The sequence below is a fragment of the Abramis brama genome (assembly GCF_963993115.1).
Source record: "Abramis brama genome assembly, chromosome: 9".
Taxonomy (NCBI): domain Eukaryota; kingdom Metazoa; phylum Chordata; class Actinopteri; order Cypriniformes; family Leuciscidae; genus Abramis; species Abramis brama.
The window spans coordinates 36,143,129-36,164,313 of record NC_139971.1 but is presented as its reverse complement, the minus strand read 5'-3'; the positions used below and the strand labels follow the sequence as shown (position 1 = coordinate 36,164,313).

Sequence of the window (21,185 nt, the reverse complement as noted above, 5' to 3'; positions counted from 1 at the left end):
TTTCCAACACAGTGCGCTCCATGTCCCCCACATACCCCCATCTACAGCTCTCCAACCGTGAGTTCACTGTTTTGCGCTCAAGCTAACAGGTGATTGATGCAGTGCAGCAGATAGCCAGCAGGTGCTTGATTACTAACAGACCTCCCCTGTCAGGACACATGCTGCCTTCGAGTCATGTAGGAATGATCGTATTTACGAGATGAGCTCCGCATGAACGCCATCACAAAGTTGTGATTATCAGTGGGAAACTCACTTCGGACCGGGGGCATCAATTCATGGATCATGGAGGAAGCAATTTAGTATTTGTTGCGCAGTTGTCATTGTGAAGTTATGTTGACCTTGCAGGTACAGGTATATTGATGCAATATCAATAAAGCTTGTTCGAAAATTCAACTCAATTAGCTGGTTTATGAGGTGGTTTGTATAGCATAATTCTCTGTGGCGGCATGAAAAAGATCAAATTCACAAGTGAAGTATCATTTTTGGTGTAGTGCACAATGTGTGGTCTTCATCCTCTTGTACTAGTGCTTAAAAGCTTCCTGTCTTTGTCATGGAAGTTTTAAAGAGAGAAAGAAATAAGAAAATGCTGGAAGTTTTTTCGGGAAAAATCACTTCACATCATCATTATGACTTTCAGACTCATGAGTAGGAACTTACTAGAAGGTAAGCATCTTTCTTTCCTTCTCTCCATTACTTACTAGACAATTCACACAGCCTGATTCTCAATTTGCATTCTCATGTTGCAGACTAAAGTACATAAACTACTGTTCAATAGTTTGGGGTCAGTAATAATAAAAATAAAAAAATACTATAAATAATACTTTTATTCAGCAAAAACCTAAAAAAACCTTACCACCTCAAACTTTCATGTACTTCCCTGTTAATGTAAAAGTGTATTTTTAAGAATGTAGTCAGAGAGTATGCCATCGGCACATCAGAAAACCTGATTCACAAATTTTGAGCACTTTGTTTTGAACATAATATCTAGGATAGTAGGTGATGTGAAACGGGATGCAGCCAGAAACTGCAGTTACATCTTCCTTTCGGATCCCTGTGGTACAACGCTAATTCTGCACCTCTGTACACACACAGAAAACTCCTCACTGCCCGCAATATCTAGAAATGTGCCAAACAAATTGCGCTTAGTGCAAAATGTTTGGTCTCGTTTGCGTCGTTCTGTGCCAAAACAACGCAGACAGCAAAGAAACGACGCTATCAGTGAGCACAATTCATTCCGCGTGAATCCCTCCCTGTGTGTTTTAAAGGTCTGTGTGGAGAGTGGCAGTGCTCTGATGAATGGTGTCCCTGTGCTCGGAGCTGGAGGAGAGAGAGGAGAGGCTCACGGAGGACATATCTGACAGATGAATGCCCTGCCTGTGCTGCCCGGGTGAGGGACAGTCCCTGTAGTGTCTCCCTTAAAGCCGGAGGACACCGAGGCTGGACACAATAGCGCCCGAGAGGCTTTACTGCCTGCGAGCAGCTGGTTGAGATGTCACCATGTAGTGCTGGCACACGCATACACACACAGAGCACTGATGCACGCATAGATGAGGAATGCGTGAACGTACATGCACAAATGCCGGCATGCATACCTCCACAGCCTCCTCTATCCATTCATACACACAATACCAAAATAATGAGAAGCACTCAGACCAGCTGAGAGAGCTCTTTAATTCCATTTTTCCCATTCAGGCAGTTTAAGCCATTCTCTGGGAGTCTTTGCAAAGGAATGAGACATTCTGACCAGGGCTGAGCAGTCTGAGAATGTTTTCTCTTCTAATACAACAGCAAAAATACATTACAGTATGTTAATAAAATATATTGTAATATATGGATGGCTTATGCTGCACTGTGCAGATTTTTGTACAGTCAAATACACTCTAAAACAAGTATGACAATCCCCATAATACCAGCTAACTAAAGCCTAAAATGTCCAAGCTTCCTGTTTTAACAGGAAATATGTCAATTCAGCAAAGAACAATGCAGGGTGTTGCTAGGCACAATGCAAAGCAGAGTTTAGTTGTTTACAGGTTGACAAGCAATGTCACAATTTACCACATTAATATTAAAATCATTTAGTCACAAATATATCAAGTAGGTATGAATAATCTTGTAATTTGGCTTGCATCCATAAAGTCCGAAGAAAATCAGGAAATTCTAACTAAATTATCCAAAAATAGTGGCACATAGATAAAAAATAAAGTGAATATGTACTAACAAAAATGCTGAAGCTTGATGCAGTTTCTCCTTCACAAATGGGATAGAGTTACGTCTTTCCTGATTGGGCTGACAATAAAGAATAAATTAATTAGGTGATTGACTTTGCCGTTGCAGCAACTGGATAAAAAACCTTCAGAAAAGAATTTCTGTGACTTGATGTCTCTGTCTTTCTTCTCCCGTCTTATCTCACTTGCCTGCTCTGCCTTTAAAAAGCAGAAGCAAATTGCAGTAGAAAAGGAGTGCTGTACGCTTTCTGGGCTATTCGCCTCTCTTTTTTCACAAGAATATTTTCCTGCCAAGCAAAAAGACTCTGGAGGACTGATGACATCATGAGCTGTTGAACTTTGCCTCCATTATAGAAAGTATGCCAAGCCTCTCTGTCTGTCTCTTTCTGTTCTTCTCCCACTTCTCCAAAATTCCCTGTCTCTCTCTCTCTCTCTCTCTCTGTCTGTCGATCAGGACACTGGATGTTTAGTGAGTGATTCACAGGGGTTTATATGTAAGGGCGAGTCGATGACTCTGTGACAGTGAATGTTTTCTCATTTGTTGAAAATGCACACAGGAGAACAAAAGCACATGAGCATTAAAGCAACAGCAGGAGAATAAATGAAGGAAAATAACAGAGATGGGGATATTTGACTATTGATCAATGGATCTATTAGCGCCTTCACAGCCCAGGATAAATCACACCTTCCATCTCCATCAATTATAAAGTAAAACGTTAAAGTATACTGTGCATGAAACAACAACAGAAAATTAGTTGGTTCCTCAAGGGTGTTTTCTGGTGTACATCGTCATTTATCAAGCTGTAATTGGAAGCCGCTTTGAAAATACTTGGAGCTATTCATCGCTAAACGCAGTTAAGCTACAGTCAAACTAAACTTTTGAAGAAAAAAGGGCCCAAACTTCATGAGTCTTTCTGACTGATTCATTCAAAGAACCGGCTCATAAGAGTCAATGATTGCTGAATTGAACTCTCTATGTTGTCCAATGTTGTCTTTGTATTAGCAATTAGCACTGTTGTAACTTAAGGAGTGATGGCTTCTTAAATATCTATAAATACCTACAGTATATTATGTAAATATATATAATTAGATATAATTTCGTTTTATAATTTAATTTAATCATGGAGACAGAAAATTTTAAATAAATCTGTTAAGACTAGAAACACTAATTTATATAACCAAGTCAAAAACATAGTGACGAACAGTGTTACAAATTACTTTTTGAAAGTAATGCATTACAATAATTCATAAAAAAAGTTAAGTTACTTTTTATAAAAATAATGCATTACGCTACTTTTGTGTTACTTTTTCTCACCTGGACTGGGCATGCTTGTTTGTTTTTTAATAACAAAAAAAAAAAATATTTTTGACAAATGTAAAGGACCTTTCATACCAAAAGTGAAATGAATAAGCCTCAGGATGAAGGAAATGCAAATTCACGCCTGTACAGTAGAGGGCGCAGCTCAAACAAACATTCTGGATCACAAAAGAATAGGATGCAGAAAAAGAAAGTTCAGTCAATGAATGGGAAAACAAAGTACTGTAACTTGCGTTACTTATTTGAAGATAAGTATATTTAGTTATACATTTAAAAGTAATGCGTAACTTTACTAGTTACTTGAAAAAAGTAATCTGATTATGTAACTCACGTTACTTGCAATACATTACCCCCAACACTGGTGACGAAATATAGCATTTAGCAATTTTGCCACATAAAATATGACATGAAATGACTCAAATGAATCATTTATGAACATACCTTAGTATGAGTATACTTTAGTACGAGTTTATGACTCGTACTAAAACGATTAAACTTCCCAGTGGTTCCTAAGAAAGATATATTTTAGGAGAGAGCAGTTTGTGCTGTTAACTATAAATCTGTGTGTAAATTGAAAATATAAACATAACATTAAAGAAAATATAACATTTCAGAACACTGCAATGCAGCTTTTTTTTACTGGATAAGCTTTATTGTTTTGACAATAGCTGAGTTACTGTCACACTACTGTAGGCTAGTTACTGGCCAACATTTAAGTATTGTTTCAGGAAAAGATACTTATATAAGATGAGTGTAAGACGAGAGATTTGCTTCATTTCTCACTGGCAATCATCACCATGGAAATGTCCAGGTCAAACACTTTCCCTGTGGCTAGAGCAGACAGAGACTGATGCTAAACTTTATTATCTCTGGAGAAAGACAGAGAGAATGGATGAAAGAGATAGAGGAAGAGAATGGAGAATAAAAGGAAACTCGTCATCCAAAGGACGAAACGTTCATCCATTTGCATTTAAAAGGGTCATGAGTGCGAGAGCGTTTTGCATGCCACATGTTAAAGTGATTGCTCACTCTTTCAAACGTGAATTTTTGAAGAATTTCCTAGTCGCTCTTTTCAATATAATGAAAGTGAATGAGGACTGGGGGTGTCAAATTACTAAAAAGCACAATAAAAGTATCATAAAAATGGTCCACGTGGCTTTTGCAATACTTAGACTGACATGAAGGTGAGTAAATGATAACAGAAATTAAATTTCTGGGAGAACTATTCCTTTAACAATGGGGATAGAATGGGGAAGAAATCTTTTGAATGAAAGAGAATTCCACAGGATGGCGGGGAGAGGAAAGAGGGATGTGGACCTGTGAGAGAGGGAAGGAAGGAAGGGGCTGAGCGCTTCATTCAGAAAGAGCCACTGAACAAGAGGTAATGTGGCAGCTGCTGGAGCGCGCTCTGTACAGACAGGTCAATGAGTGTGTGTGTGTGTGTTTGTATTGTTGTGTGTGTTGAGGGGGTGCTTTTGTCTGGTGCCTCTGCATGACCCCATGGGACAAACACTAGTAAAGTTAGCAAGGTGGGGGCAGGTAGTGTTTCTTGTTTGTTATTGTGAGTGTGTGTGAGCTCATTAGCTTCAAGGACACAGAGGCAGTCTACGAACACCTCTACAACACAGCTATAGATCATCTCATGAACATGAGTTGTAAACTAGGAAATGTACAATATATCCATAACGGTTGTCACAGTGTTGTTATTGTTAACTAAAACTAAAACTAGTAAAACTATTCAAAATAATTTTTGGTCATTGAAATAAAGTTGAAATAAAATAAAATATACATATTAGATGAAAAACTTAAACATAAAATAAAAAAAATTGGTTATTTGGCTACTAACTGCCACTGGAATGAATACGCTGAAGTTCAAGTACAACTAATACTAAAACAGATTTCTTTTAAGCAAGTTATTTAGAATTATATTAAAAAATACAGGTATATTTAAAAAAAATGACAAAAGTACAAAATTAGTCAAACTTAAACAAAAATTAACATGAAAACTAAACATATGAAAATAAAAGCTAATTCAAAATATACTACAATAGTATTTACATAATACTAGAATAACGCTGGATTGTCAGCTGTTATTAGAGATTTTTTTAAATGTATATAACATATCGATATTGGATCTTTTATTGTGCATGTCCACGCTCACATAAAGTTCATATTTAATGTTAATGCAATTAAATCTTTTAATATAATAACACTTTTAAATGTAATCTTTAGCAAATCTCAAAATTAATATAATTTTTTTTATACTGAACATCATAATTTTGTGGTGCTTAATTTCACTTGTAGCATTTAAAATGATTAATTTTTTACATTTTTAATTTTTTTTATTACAAAGTAGTATCGAATTTTTATATAAGTTATCAGCCATAATATGACAACAATTAAATATATATAAAAAATACATAAATATCACCTTAACTATAAACAAAAATGAACAGCCAGAATTTTAATATCAGTGCAGACGGCCCGATCATGAACGAAAGGTAAGCTGTGCACCTGAGTGTTGATTGTTCAACTGAAACACTAAAAATCTTCCCACGTTTTACTGATCGACATTCGGGTACAGTCTGACATATTGAACAGGCTGTACTTCTGTCCCTCATGGCATGGTTTTCGTTGGCACCAAATTGAAGATAGAGTCTCATCTGTCTCGGGTCTATTCTCATCACACATCCACCTCCTGAGCTCTGGGAGGGAACGTTCCCTACCTCATCAAAAGTTTTCATTGGTTTAAAAACAGATGGGCACTGCAGACAAAACAAGGCCGTCTCTGTCACTTTGTTCGCATAAGACACCTGAGCCTGACCGAACAAGAACAAAAGCTAGACATTTTATCTGAACTGAGTAGCCAGAACATATACACAACTCAGTAAGAGGTCTCTACATTTTCCCATCTATATAGTGTCTCAGTCTTGGGTGATATTTTGCGGTCTGGTTGTTATTTTGAGGGGCTTACTGGTTGCATAAATAGCAGGTTGGATGAAGTAATTATAAGGCAGGTGAAGTTAAGAACGGTAAGCTGTTGTAGACACATTTTCAGACATACACACAAGGAGCAGACGCTGTATCAGACAGTAGCGATAGTCATCAGAGCTGAGATTCAGAGATGTGACTCAGACAGCCAGACGCGTGTTTGGACGTTTGCCGCTATCAGCTGTGTCAGTCATGTATGACACACAGATACACACATGGAAAGAAAGTCACAAAGAAATAGACCAACTAGAAATTTTGTCATCATTTATTAACCCTTATGCTGTTACAAAAATGTATGATTTAGGTATAAACATCTCAATTTCTGTGTACAGAAACTGGTGAGTAAATGACCTCAGAATTTTCATTTTTAGATGAACTATCCCTTTAAGATCATAAAAAGGTGTCTGGTTCTCTTAAACAGATTTCTCTGATGTATATGAACTGGATGAATGTCTCTTCTAAAAGATTAAATCATGCTGGAAGTATACAATGTAAGTGGGGCACAATCCCGCTCTATTCGCAGGAAGGGACATAAAATCTCAACAAAAGAGAAGACAATAACAGAAGGTTGATGGCAGAGACAAACAGTGGGCCAGTGGCCTGCTCTATTTTCACTATATAGGTGAGTTTACAACAGACAAGACCAGACTTGAGTATTAACAACAGGCCTGCCGAGGAAAAGAGCAAAGGCTTGGAGGCACGTAATTAATCCTTAGTTTGAGATGTACAAACCTAAGCAAAAAAAAAGGACAATAACAGATGATACAGTTGCAGTTTACTACATAAATTTGGAGAAATATGGATTTATTTGTCCAAGCATTTTTGGAATACTTTATTATATATATATAAAGTGTGTCTTTTCAATTGTGTTCGGCAAGATTTTTTATTTTTGATGTTTTGTTATGTCTCTTATGCTCACCAAGGCTACATTTATTTTATTAAAAATACAGTAAAAACAGTAATATTGTGAAATGTGTTTACAATTTAAAATATACAATTTTAATATATTTTAAAATGCCATTTATTCCCGTGATGGCAAATTTACAGCATCATTGCTCATTACTCTAGTCTTCAGTGTCACATGATCTTTCAGAAATCATTCTAATATGTTGATTTGGTGCTCACAAAACATTTCTTATTATTATGAATGTTAAAAAAAAGTTAAAAAGAACAGCATTTATTTGAAATAGAAATCTTTTATAATGTAATTGTTTGTTTTTCTTTACAAAAAAAATTGCCATACCATACTATAAAATAAATCTATGGTATGTCACATTAAGGGTGTGATCACACTTGGCATGTTTGGTTTGATTAAAATTTTGATTGCTCTGTTAGTGCGGTTCATTTGAATAAGTGTGAACGCTGCCACGTTCCACTTCCAAATAAACTCTGGTGCGGTTCGAATGATATATGAACACAACACGGACCAAAGACATGTAAACGAACCAAAAATCGGACATGATGTCACCAGATGCAAGCCTAGAAAGGACAGGGATTCCTGACACTATTTTGACTCCTTTACACATTTGATAAGCTCTTCACGAGTTCTCAGCTGGTCAAAATACCATCATATGCAAGCTACGCACATACATGAGTGCATTTATCCCAGCACACAGCATTGTTTTAGATGTTCGGTAAGTTCTGTCACGAAATATACGTAATAAAAGCCGACCAATCAGGTTGTGAACATATACATATGCCTTTAGGTTCGGTATATTTAGGTTTGGTGATAATGCAAATGCGAACACTAAGCGGACCAGGACTAAATGGTTTTTTTTTTTTTTTTTTTTTTGGTCCGGGCCAAGCGAACCGAAGTGTGAACACACCCTTAGCTCTGTCAGTGTTTCTAACATTCTCAATGCAAGACTAGACCCATCCTTTCATTCCTGAAACATTCCACAGCTTCAACTTAACACAGATATTAGCCCACATTACATTCCTTCTGCCCACCTCACAACACACAGTCACACTTCCATATTGTCTACCTTTTTCATTTCATGTCCTCAGTACAGTTAACACTCAGTCAGACACACATGCAGACACCACTGTTGAATGGTGCATCACCCACTACAGACATACTCTGATTCACAGCCAGACAAAAACCAAAAACACACAGCTCATCCCAGAAACACAACTACGCACCTACATGAACTTAACATTCACCATCCATTTCACTCATGTTGACTGAAAAAAAGACAGCTCCTTTGCCCCTCCTTTCCTGGCAGGGTGAGGTTGCAACACCCTCTTTAAAAAACAGCTTCTTGTAGCTACAGGCTAAGACTGAGTGTTGGTTTACTGCCAATGTTTTTCCACGGCAACACAATGCCGATGTGCTGATCTTTACGCCGTGATTTACAGACCTGGGACGGTCAAAAAAAGATAAACGTGAGTGTAACAAGGACAAAGGGAATTTTCATAAGGACTACAGCATGTGCTATAAACACTTTCATCTTCACCCTGAGCGAAAGGACCTTCATCACTGTACAAACATGTCCAGAATCCTGCCTACGCCAAACAATAAATCCAAAAATGACAGGCTTCAATAGAACACGATTATTTCTTTCCAGCAAAGAGCGTCACTGCGACCTCAAACAGTCATTCCATAAGTTCAATAACAGTGACAAGGCCATAAACTCTTGGAGGCCTGAGATACAAAGACAGGAAGAGGAGCTCTGACATGGAATGTGTACGACTACACACAGTGTGAAGCTATTGGAAAAATGATGATCATCTCACAATTGTATTGGAATTTCTTGTCTCTTTGTTGTCTCTTTGAAGAGTTCTCAGTCTTTGAAATAAGCTATTGTTATTTCTCATGCTCAGGGGAGAAACACAGAATCATATTCACTTTAAACTCTGGCAGCTAAACAACATCTGCTGCCCATGTTCAAAGAGATGACGGTCAAGGGTATAGCAAGACCCACATGAAAGAAAAATCACAAATAAGTTATCTTAAATGTCTCGACTGTTTCTCTAGGTAGGAAACAGTTAGGTTAAACCCAGCTGGAGAAAAAAAATATATACATTATAAACCAGCCTGAGCTGGTTTGCTGGTTTTAGATTGTGATGGTCTGTTGCCTGGTTTTAGGAACTTTCCCAGCTAAACACCAGCTTGGCCAGACTGGAAGACCAGCTTAAACCAGCTAATACTAGCTTAAACCATCTAAGACAAGCAAAGCAGCTGGTTTAAGTGGATCATTTTCAGAAGGAAGATCACATTATTGAAGTTCTAAAAGAACCCAGAAATGATCAAAACTGTGCTCAGATTTATGAAAAGTCTGAGATTTCAACATACTCTAATACAGGGGTTCTCAACCCTGGTCCTCGAGGGCCAATTTCCACAATCCAAACTCACCTGCCTGTAGCTTTCTAGTAATCCTAAAGAGCTTAATTAGCTGGTGGGTTCAGGTGTGTTTGATTAGGGTTGGAGCTAAACTCTGCAGGACAGTGGCCCTCCAGGAACCAGGGTTGAGAACGCCTGCTGTAATATATACTGAATATTTCTCATCAAACTCTTCTTTGACCAAATTATTAAGCTTTGTTATGCAAATTTTATAGCTGTATACTGTACGACAGCAGCTGTCTCAGTTATTTCAAAAGACATTTAGGAGAAACATCTGAGACATTAAATGAATCAGATGTTCCTTTGAAGAGATTCTGTTTTAGGCATAAATTTCATCATATTTGATCTAAAATGCTGTCATTCTATTTTTAAGATGGTTTAATCTGTGTCAAACAAACTGGCCCAGATAGTTAAATGAAGTGCAGCTGGAAACCATTAACTAACCTAAGAGCAACTACTATGCTAATATTCGGTTGGTAACACAGGCTATATTCAAATGAATATAGCCAAATGTCATGCCTCAAAATTTAGGAATCAAAGCACTTCTTCGTTCTGGTATTGATTAAAGGTCAAACCAGGAAACCTGTTTTGTTCTGATCCCACCTTGGTTAAATGTCTGTAAATGTTTTCCTGTAGTGCTTGAATTACTTTGGACCACAATACTTCTGCATCACATGCGTGATGTTACCAAAGGGGTTAAATTTGGTCAGATCAGTGTTACTTCTACACAGCCTGATGCTGACATTCATGTGTGTATGATTATGAGGATAATGAGGATGAGGAGCAGGTCCTGTCCGTCAGACCCGCAGGAGAGGGTGTGGGGTTCAGGCCAGCGGTGGGGAATTCCTCTCTCAAACCCAAGAGCCGGAGGGTGAGTCAGGGTTGAGTCAGAGAGGCAATACAGGGGGGAGATGGACTCAGGTTACTCAGCTATCTTCTGAAGAAGGGGTCTTTCTTTTATTTGAAGATCCCTAACACAACATGACTCAACATTCTTAACTTAGCAACTGATTCAGCCTGGTTACTAAATTAAAGAGTGATCTCAATAAGCCAACAGCCCACTCACAAGAGTACGTAACTCCCCACCTTCATCACGGACCACCTCAGGAGGAACCAATATATACTGACTCTGGTTTCAACCGATTAAAAAATGCAATATAATAAAATTCATACTCCTCATTCTTCTTAAAAACACAGTTATCATCTGTTTTCAATTCACATTCTGATATTCAGTGCACTGATAACTGACCATAACCATTTCAAGGTCCATTTCTATGGCCGGGGAAAATCCCAGCCTGTGCAGGGGGTGAATCCCAGTGTCCAGATTCCTCACAGACGGAAATACAGTACAGCCCAACTCTCACGTTCAAATACCAAAGCACTGTGTCATTCCCAACCCTTACAAGCTGAACGAGCGCCAATGCTTTCAAACAATGGCAAGGAACGGATGCTTCGGCCAGTCGCTTCACGCTGTTCTTCTCTCCCTCTCTTTTTTCTCTCTCTCCCTCCTTCTTTCCCCTGCTCCTTTCCATAAAACCTTAATCTTTCAGCTTTCTCCTGAGTCAGCAGAGAAGCTCACAGCGGCAGGGCTCCTTTTCCTTCCCTTCTTTCTCCCGTTATGCCTGCTTTCTCACATTCTCTCCTAAGCTTTCAAAACTCACTGCTCCTCAAGAAAAGCCATTTTTAAAAACCTCAGATGGAGCCGATATATTCTGATGGCCTCTTTGTGAATTGTTACGGCAATTATTATTGCCTCTTTTTAGAGCTTTTTAAGCTGATAGCCTACTTGTTCTGATCTGTTGCTACTTAAAAATGATAAAAAGTTAAATAAGACAAAAAGTATTAGATTGAAGTAAAAAGTAAGAAAAAAAAAAAAGTTAAAAGTGTCTCTTGTGTTTCTTCTGTCCACCATGACTACACTTTCCCATTCACTCCAGATACATTACCCGAGGGCATTTAGCATAACCAACTTAAAGCGTTCACACAACAACGAGAACAGCAAACACACTCACCAGATAATTCATTGTCAGCCCCGCTGTGTGAGTCTCTGGGACTCCAGACAGCACTAAACTGCCTGAGATTTGACCCCCGATGAAAACTCCCTCGGACTGTCCAGCTCTTTGTCAAATCTCTCTGCGTCTCCGACGGGCAGAAAATCCGGGCAGCTCCTAACACATACTCCAATTCCGTGATGTCAGAGGGCAAGAATGAGACTGTCCCATATACTTCTCTGTCTTGAACTCGCTCGTTCTCTCGGTGTCCGTCCTGTGCTCTTTCTCTCCCTCCCTCTCTGGCAAAAGGAGGAGGGAAGAATGCATAGGGTAACCTGACACCCTCCCAGTTCCTTCTCAGACCTGACATTCCCTCTCCCTGCTACTGATTGGCTGAGGACTCTGTTCTTATGTTAATGAGCCTTACCCTCTTCCTCCCCCTGCCTGTGAGGAATGTTTAGTGAACCTCTCTGTAGACCTGAGAAAGACACAGAGATTTGTTTTTTTGGCCATCCGCTGTACCCCTCACACACAAACACACAGCTTTGTCTAGACCTTTTCCTTCAGCCTCAAACGTTCTGTTTTCCCTTTGCTGCTGATTTTGTTGCTCATCCTTTTGTTCTAGAAGTAAATCACCTCACACAACTCTTCTCTACTTCCTCAGGAGACAAAAAGATAAACTCCACTGACATTTGAAGTGTTTTAAAATGTTTAACCTCTTATTTTCAGTATTTATCTGACCTGAATTATTAAAGAACCATCGATTAAAAAAAGGAAGGACTGGGTAGATGGATCCTGACTGAGGGGAAATATTGTTTTTTACTTAACGTATTACTGAAGCAAAACTCTGTTCTCTATTTATTTTCTATCTTCATTTCAAATTAAATTAATCTAGTCATTTGTACAAATTATCGGGGGGGGGGGGACTTGACTATTTTTCACATTAAAAAAAGACAAAATAAAATAAAAATGTAAAACTATAATAATAATAATAATAATAAATTCAAAAATAATCCTGATTGCAAATATATTTATTTAAAAATGAAATGACTCATGATAGTTAATTAAATAAACTACGCTAATCCACTCCTGTCTGCTTTTGTGTTCACAATTCACTAGGAATTTCAAAGCATGACATCATTCTCCAATTCTCCCGTGAGGGACTGACCAGGTCAGGGGGTCAAATTGGGATCCACATTTAAATCAATGTGGTAAATAGGCAAAAGCTGCATGTCCTAATGGACTGTCTTCTGCCATTTACAAATAACAGATAGAAATTCCAGTCCTCAGATGAAAGCAAGGCACAAAGTAATACACCATTCCTTCCTAAAAGCTGGAAAGAGAGCCGCACTGTCCTGAAACTGCCATGACATCGTCGGCTGGTGCTGAGGTCAGGAGAGAGGTCAGTGAGGAGGTAGGTGAATCCCGCCTCACTGGAAACCTCCAAAACCTGATCTGTCCTGCCAGAGAATATTCTCTCATTTTGACCTGAAGACAGTTTTGTAGTATCACTTGTTGATAGAGGCTACCATTTCAATTTGGGATATATGCTTAAAAATCCTACGGTGTGTCTTTTTTCTGTTTGGAGGATTAAAAAAAAACAGTTATACGGTGAGGATAGGAGTAAATGATGATTACTTTTTGATGAACTATCTCTTAAGGGCTAGGCAATGAGACATTTCTGCAGTTATCCCACTGTCAAAATCATTCCAGTCCACTTAAAATGTTCACTAGAATGCACTATAAAAGTCATAAAATCAGTAAAAAAGACCTTATTCAGAGCAGCGCCATGACAGTAATGAAAGCAAGGCTGTGAGGGACAGACTTAACTGTGTTTTCAATGGCATATAAAAAGCTCCTATCACTTAGAATTTTCAACAGCTGATGTAGTTTTTTGTCTACTGACATTTCTTGGAAATATATTTTTGCAGTGTTTCATCAGCAAAACAATCAAAAAACACATTAAATAACAGTACAACCCACTGGAAAAATCAAACATGCTGTGAACAAGGTCTATGCTCACAATTTCGATTTACTGGAAATAATAATGTTAATATACATAAGACAGTTGTTGTTTTTTTCTGTCTTTAAAGGATTTACATTCAGTAATCATTTTCTTTTGTAAATGTTGTTCCATGTTGTTCCAAACCTGTATGACTTTCTTCCTTCAATGAAACACAAAAGAAAATATTTGGGAAAAGCTTTTTTTGCCCAAACAATAAAATTTGGTCCAAAGCCATAATTTACTTTCATTATTAATATATGGGGAAAAATACTGATATATTATTCAGGGTTTTTTTTTTTTTTTTTTTTGTCATACATTATTCAGTTTTCTTTAATGTTGATGTACACTACTGTTGAAAAGTTTGGGGTCAGTAAGATTTTTAAATGTTTCTGAAAGAAGTCTCTTCAAAAATACAGAAAAAACTGTAATATTGTGAAATATTATTACAATTTAAAATAATGATAAAAATGTAATGAAACATGTTTCTATTTTAATATATTTTAAAATGCAGTTTATTCCTGTGATGATAAAACTGAATTTTTTAGCATCATTACTCCAGTCTTCAATGTCACGTGATCCTTCAGAAATTATTCTAATATGCTGATTTGGTGCTCAAGAAACATTTTTTATTATTATCAATGTTGAAAACAGTTGTGCTGCTAAGTATTTTTGTGGGAAAACATGATAAATCTTTCCAGGATTCTTTGATGAATAGAAAGTTTAAAAGGACAGCATTTATTGAAATTCAGCTAATCTTTTATAACAGAATATTTTGTTTTGTAATTGTAAAGACAAACTTTTGTCTTTACAGTCATTTTGATCAATCGAATGCATCCTTGCTGAATAAAAGCATTCATTTATTTTCTTCTTTTTTATCTTACTGACCTCAAAGTTTTGAATGGTAGTGTATGTATATTATCTTGCTTAAAAATAAAACAATGCAAGACAAGCACATATTTCATAATGTTACACAGCGATGATATCTAACACCAGAGCTTTTAATGCCTGACCTTGTTATCGTGTCACAGGTAATTGAGTCATCAGTGTCCCAATGTTTAGCGTATCAAAGCCCTTTTAGTACCCAAATTCATGTTCACACCGATTCACATTTTAGAGAGGCAGAGTGGAAATTGAGACACAGTTCCCCCCACCCCCCACCCCATACCTAAACGACTAAAATCCCCTGAAGCCCATGAATCTGAGGCCATGAATTACACTGCACAACTGGTGTCAAACCAGCAAGATTCTCCCTAATTGAAAGTGCCGTATGAATTTGAAGCCCTTATCTTCACGCAGTGGCTGTCTTCTCAGGCCACAAGGTGCCGTGTCTGGTCTCCATGACAATTGAGCAGCACTTCATCTCGCACTGCGGCGTGTCTGTTACGCAAGATGGATTTCGATGGTTGAGACGACATTCGCTCCTTTTAACGTTCTCTGGGATGTTTGTTATTTATTTCCGTCAGCTAAGCCTGAGTGACATCAGAGCTGTCATTGAAATTAGCAAGTGTGCATGGATTTTGTCATCATAGAGATTAGGCTATCACATCAGACATCATTTCAATTAGCGCCCCAACCCCTCTCGCTCTTCAGCTAATAAGCCCCCTCCGTCAGCGCCCACTAATCACAATCCTGTTATATATTAGAAAGAGGTGGGTGTTGGGCGATGCTCGTCTGGAGGTGAGAGGTCTAACTGCCTGTCACAAAGCACTAGAGTGGTGAAAATGAGACAATCTTCGCTGTTTGTAACAGCCCGCTGCACCCTTTCGTTAAAAGATTGAAATCGTTCTGTATTAAATATTCAATGACTAGAAAATGCATGACATCTTCCACACCTTAGCCTCTGTTGGATAGTAATACAGCTCAGTGAGTGTGGAACAGTAGGTCCATTGTGTCCGAGTGGCCCGGTCTCGGTTTGGTCAGGCTGTCACACCTACGCACAATGTTGTTCAGCTGGCAGTGTTTCGGCTCTGGAACTGTGACCGCTGCCCCGTGGCCTCTGTAACCCCCCACATGCCGCGCGTGTCATGAGATTCAGGGCAATCTGGCAAGAAAGGCTCAGCCCAAGGATCACCCCAGAACAGACCAAGCATTTAGAGATACAGATGAGGGTCAGATAATGTGAATATGGAAATCCCATTTCCCTCTGAACCAGCATGGTAATGTTTCTATTTTTATTTTATTTTTCTCTCCAACACTGAACCATTCCTAACATCTCTGTTAGGTTTTCTCTACATCAGTGCTCTAAATTCCAGATGAATCTGCTGGAAAATTCTGGTGGGAATGTGAACTAGGATATATCTCAAAATAACAGGATGATTTATTTAATAAAGCCAAGCTTCAAGAACGAGTAGAATTTCAAACACTAGGTCTGTAGGAATAGCACAGTATATTATCTTAGGTTATACTACGCGGCTGTTGAATGCTTGATTCTGATTGGTTGGTGAACGTTCTATGGCGTGCCATTATTTTCAGGGAAACGCACGGCTTAAGTAGTTCCAGGCAGGTCTTGACCACATTACAGTTCCATTTCACCTTGCCAAATGATTTCAGTTATTTCAAAGGTCTTTACAGAACCAAAACGCACAATTACACTTACTGAGCAAATAAATATGGGAAACAATAGGATAAAAACAACAAATTATTTCCATGTTGTTAGCAACGGAGGCTTGGGATGAGATGCGTAAGAAATTAATCCCACACACAAAAGCGTTTTAAGGACAAGACCTGACAAACGTCTTGAAATACATCATCTGAACAATGTTTTGAGGTGTGGTAACCGTTGTATAAGCGAAATAATTGACTATTATTAGAAAAATAATGTACACCTGAGGTGTAACGGCCATTACCACCTCGGATGTGCATTATTTTTCTAATAATTCAATGGCTCGTCGTCAATTATTCCTTACTTTTTTTACTATTATTATAAATATAAAATTATATAACATACAAATGTATAACGTTTAACTTTTTGGTTTTTTATTCAATGTTCCTCACAAATTTTCAGACATTGGTTGGAATTTTACCTTTACCGTTTTTAATTGTTAATCTATTTGAATTAACCAACTGGTTGATTTTAAATGAACATGGTTTTAATTTTGTTTTTAAATTAGAGATGCACCGACACTGGCCAATACGATAAGCCAATAAGGTTACACTTTATTTTAAGGTGCCATTGTTACAGTGTAATTATATATTTAAGTACTGAGTAATATTAATCAACTACATGTACTTACTATAGGGTTAGGGTAGGATTAGGATTTGGTTGAGGGTTAGTTGCATGTAATTATGCATAATTTACTGTTATTACTTAAGTAAGTACATGTAACATATGTAACAAGGACACTGTAAAATAAAGTGTTACCGCCAATAAATATAAGTTACGAACGATAACTGATAAATGTTCAATAAATTGTATACAATCATTTTCTAAATGAATCAAAAAATTAAAACCCCCCCCAAAAAAACACAAAAAAAACAATGATTTTAAATGCTAAGTGAATTTAGACATCACAACATTATAATGTACAGTCTGAAAAATAAATATTAATTTTGAGTTTTTAAAGAATAAGTGAGTGTTCGATTATGGCAAGGGTTATTCTAATTTGTAAAAGAGTATATAAAAGTATATAAATTCTGGAAAAAGAAATAAACATAAAAAATGTATATTGTCCTATAACCAATATGATACTGAAAAATTGTGCATTCCTCATTTATAGAATAAACTCTCCAATCAACAAGTGTTGCTTCCATTCTCCAATAATCTGAACCCATTGATATCGTGACATGACCACAATATGGCAGTGACATTTGACATCTTTATGGCTTGTTATGATGAATGCTTTGAAAAGTCTGGCTAAAATAATCCCCAAGATCACTGTCAAAGTCAAGAGAAACATTCAAAGCATTTCCTGAGTCTGAATGAAGGCTGTATTGGGAGAGTAATTCTTTGGTGCCACATCATCAAGAATTACTAATGCAGCTCCTGAAAACAACAGCAGCGACATCAGCATCCAGCCCATGATGCACTGCTCTAGTCTCTGCTCTGAGAAAAAAACAATGCACATCCTTGTATTGAGACATCCGGCCCCCTAGCCAACAGCAATATTCATGCAGCTTTGAAGGACAAAGGAATAAAGAGTTCCTTTCTTTGTTGGGACTGTCAGGCCCGATGTGCAGTCTGTCACCGAGGTCTTTTAACTACTTATGACGAAGGAGAGAGAAAATCCTCAGCCACACACTGTGTTTTCACATGAAAACACACACACACACACACACACTTGCTTAAAAGCACGTCTAAATAAACACACTAACATGTACTACACAAAAATGACAATGATTTGTCCTACAGGACACTGCAGCAGATTCAGTAACCGGCAGACAGGCAGCTTTCCAACCCCCTCTGGAGTGTTTTTGGTCTTCCCTTATCCACAAACGGAGGATGAGCGTCTATATTTGTACAAAACAGGAAAAAACAAGACCTACCCCCTCTGAAAATTAATCACAATCTAAATCACGGCCTGATTTTACACACAGCAGGAGTAAAAGGGTTGATCAGACCACTACCGAAATTTAATTTCCATAGATAAATGTATATTTGTTTATTTTCAGATTTGGGTTCTCATTATTATTTGTCCTCTTATCAGTCATGGTAATACTTTAAGATGATTAAAAACCACAAAGTGAATCAGTCTTCCTCTCTTTTAATCTAAAGTTGCAAGGATGAGACTTATGGCGTGTGCAAAGCAAGCAAAATAAGCACACACACACACACACACACACACACACAGAGAACAACATCAGCAATAGACGACTAGCTCACTTTTCTCAGCCTCACAGCAATTGAAAGATTAGCATTAATGTGGCAGGAAGTAAATTGCATTATGTAGAGTTGAGCATAATCAAGGAGTGCTGGGGATATTACTTACAATCTGTGTGTGTGTACTTGTGTGTTTGCTTCACACAGTCTCAAAAATCCAGAGAGCCTTCCAATCATCACCTCCTCCTTTATTCTCCCAACACACACACACACACACACACACACACATATAAAAGGAGGAAAGAGATGGAGAAGAGCAATAAATGAACCTGGGCACCCCGCTGGTTAATTAGATAGTGCTGATTTGATTTTTCATTTTAATCTGTTTTTGTTTTTTGTTTTTTTGGATGCTCTCTGGTTTCTGGATCCCATTGAAAACTGCGCTCTCTCCCAAAGCCCTCTCTAAACAGAGCTTTATTGGCATGATTGGTAACATTTGCAATATTACCGAAGCGTATAAGTACGTACAGTAACAAAATAGACAGCACAGAAAATAAATATGGTGCAGTAAACAAAGAGATAAAGGAAATAAAGGGGAAAAGGGGGCAAGGTAAAAAAAAAAAAAAAAAAAGTAAAGAAAATAAAATAAAATAAAAAAGGAAAACATTTTTGAAAAACAATATTGCCGTATACATTATGTACAGTAACAAAACAGACAGCACAGAAAAAAATATTATGTAGTAAATAAATAGGCTACAAATAAAGAAATGAAGGGGAAAAGGTAAAAAATAAGACGAAACAAAATATAAGAAAAAAGAAAATAAAGAAAAAAAAATACATGAAAAAAAATAATATATATATATATTATTTATGTATTCATGTTTTTTTTTCTTATATATATATATATAAATATATATATATAGTAATAAATCACCCAATAAAATAATAATGTTCATCACACGTGTCTATTGACAAGCTGAAACATAGCTAACTGTATCTCCCTTTCCTCTGAATAACTTGTTTTTATTATGCATTTCTCTAGAAACAGTTTTTTTTTTTTTTTTGGAAATGTGACTGCTCTCTGACATTTTGATAATTTTTCCCATTTTAGGAGAAAATGTACTTTTGTTTCGGAATCTTTCATCCTTTGGTATTCGGGATGTTTAGCACTGTTTTGTGTCTACATTTACCCAACGATCTAAATGAGGACATACCATCGGCTTCTACTGGTTTTACATAAAGCTAACAGACTAACCCTAATCTGAACCTTTACAATACTCCAAAAAATAATTTTAAGAACATTATGTCTTTTGTGAATCATTTTTGCCTTTGAGGGCTGCTTTAAGGGAGTCTATGTGAGACTTAGCAAACTTAGTCAACTCACACACACTAATCCATAAATCTGGTGAGAACTGCAGCATTCTCAGCCGCTACAGAGTGACTAAACTATAACACAACTATGAAAAGTGAGATCCATCTGATATGCATGGACACAGACATGCAAACACCAAAGCGAGACACCAAAGAACTCCAAACAATCCTACGAGTCTCCTTCAGACGGACACAGACGCAGTATTAGCCGGCCTCCCCTCCCCCTCTCAGTGGAATGCAGGAATGTAGTGCTAACCCTAGCAGAACGCCACTCTCTCCGACCATCACTTCCAGGAAGGAGACCGTTTTCCCATGGGCTGGCTTTCTCCAAGTAGCCCATTCTGCTTGAACCTCACCTCAACCATACAACCGAAGTGAATAAGGGTCTCCACAACAACAGCTTTAATTATGTTCCTCCCGTTAAACTATCTGTCTGGAGGATTGTGAGGTAATACCCTTCCCAGACATTAACAGTGTTATTACGCTCTCTTACAAATAGCTTCACTGTCTGGAAAGGTTAATTATGAATCACTGCGATTTCCCACTTTCAGAAATGCGCTTCCAACAATAAAAAGCACAGTTGTAATCAGAACGCGGCAGCTGTTTGAAGCTATCTGTGGGGAATGAGAAACGTTTGATATAAACTCAATTGCCTGATACACTGCATCATTCGTTTATTTCTAGTCTACTGCATTTCACTGCATGTGTGTGAGTGTGTGAGTGTGTGTATGCATAGCCCAGTGTATCCAAGCTTTGCTCTCTGCCCTTGAAAATGAACGAGTCAGTGTGAGAAACAGAGTCTCTGGGTCCCAGGTGTCTGGATAAGGCAATAAGCGGAGGTCTCGAGGAAATGTTGAGATAAGACCACCACATCCAGAGCTGACAGGCCATCAGTAACTGCCATCTAATGTAATATCATTACCAGTCTCTCTGCCATCCGACTCCTGTCTTATTTCATCTGATTAGTCTTCATGCCACTCTTTACTGTCAAATATAGATTTTCAATGATACATTGAGGTGTACTAGGGTGAAAAAGTCATGGTATGAAAAGGGTGGCCGAACATTTTTAATTAAGATTATAAATACTCTATCACACAAAGAATGTCTTTCAGTTTTAATAAATCAAGCTAAATTCATACGTTGAGATATTTGTGATGGAGATTAAGATTTTTTGCAAGAAGTCTC

The 21,185-nt window shown here is 37.6% G+C and overlaps 1 protein-coding gene across 2 annotated transcripts in view; it reads right to left on the bottom strand.

The window, feature by feature from the left end:
• Positions 1-21,185, bottom strand: part of bcar1 (BCAR1 scaffold protein, Cas family member) — an 88,689-nt gene that overhangs the window by 33,800 nt on the left and 33,704 nt on the right. Inside the window, exon 1 of one of the 2 annotated variants that reach the window (XM_084125246.1) lies at positions 11,890-12,169. The exons of the other annotated variant lie outside the window; for it this stretch is intronic. Within the exon in view, the coding sequence (XP_083981372.1) occupies positions 11,890-11,901 (12 nt within the window). The 5' untranslated portion in view covers positions 11,902-12,169. Of the gene's footprint in view, positions 1-11,889; positions 12,170-21,185 lie in introns of those variants that run through there. 2 annotated transcript variants of the gene reach the window in all.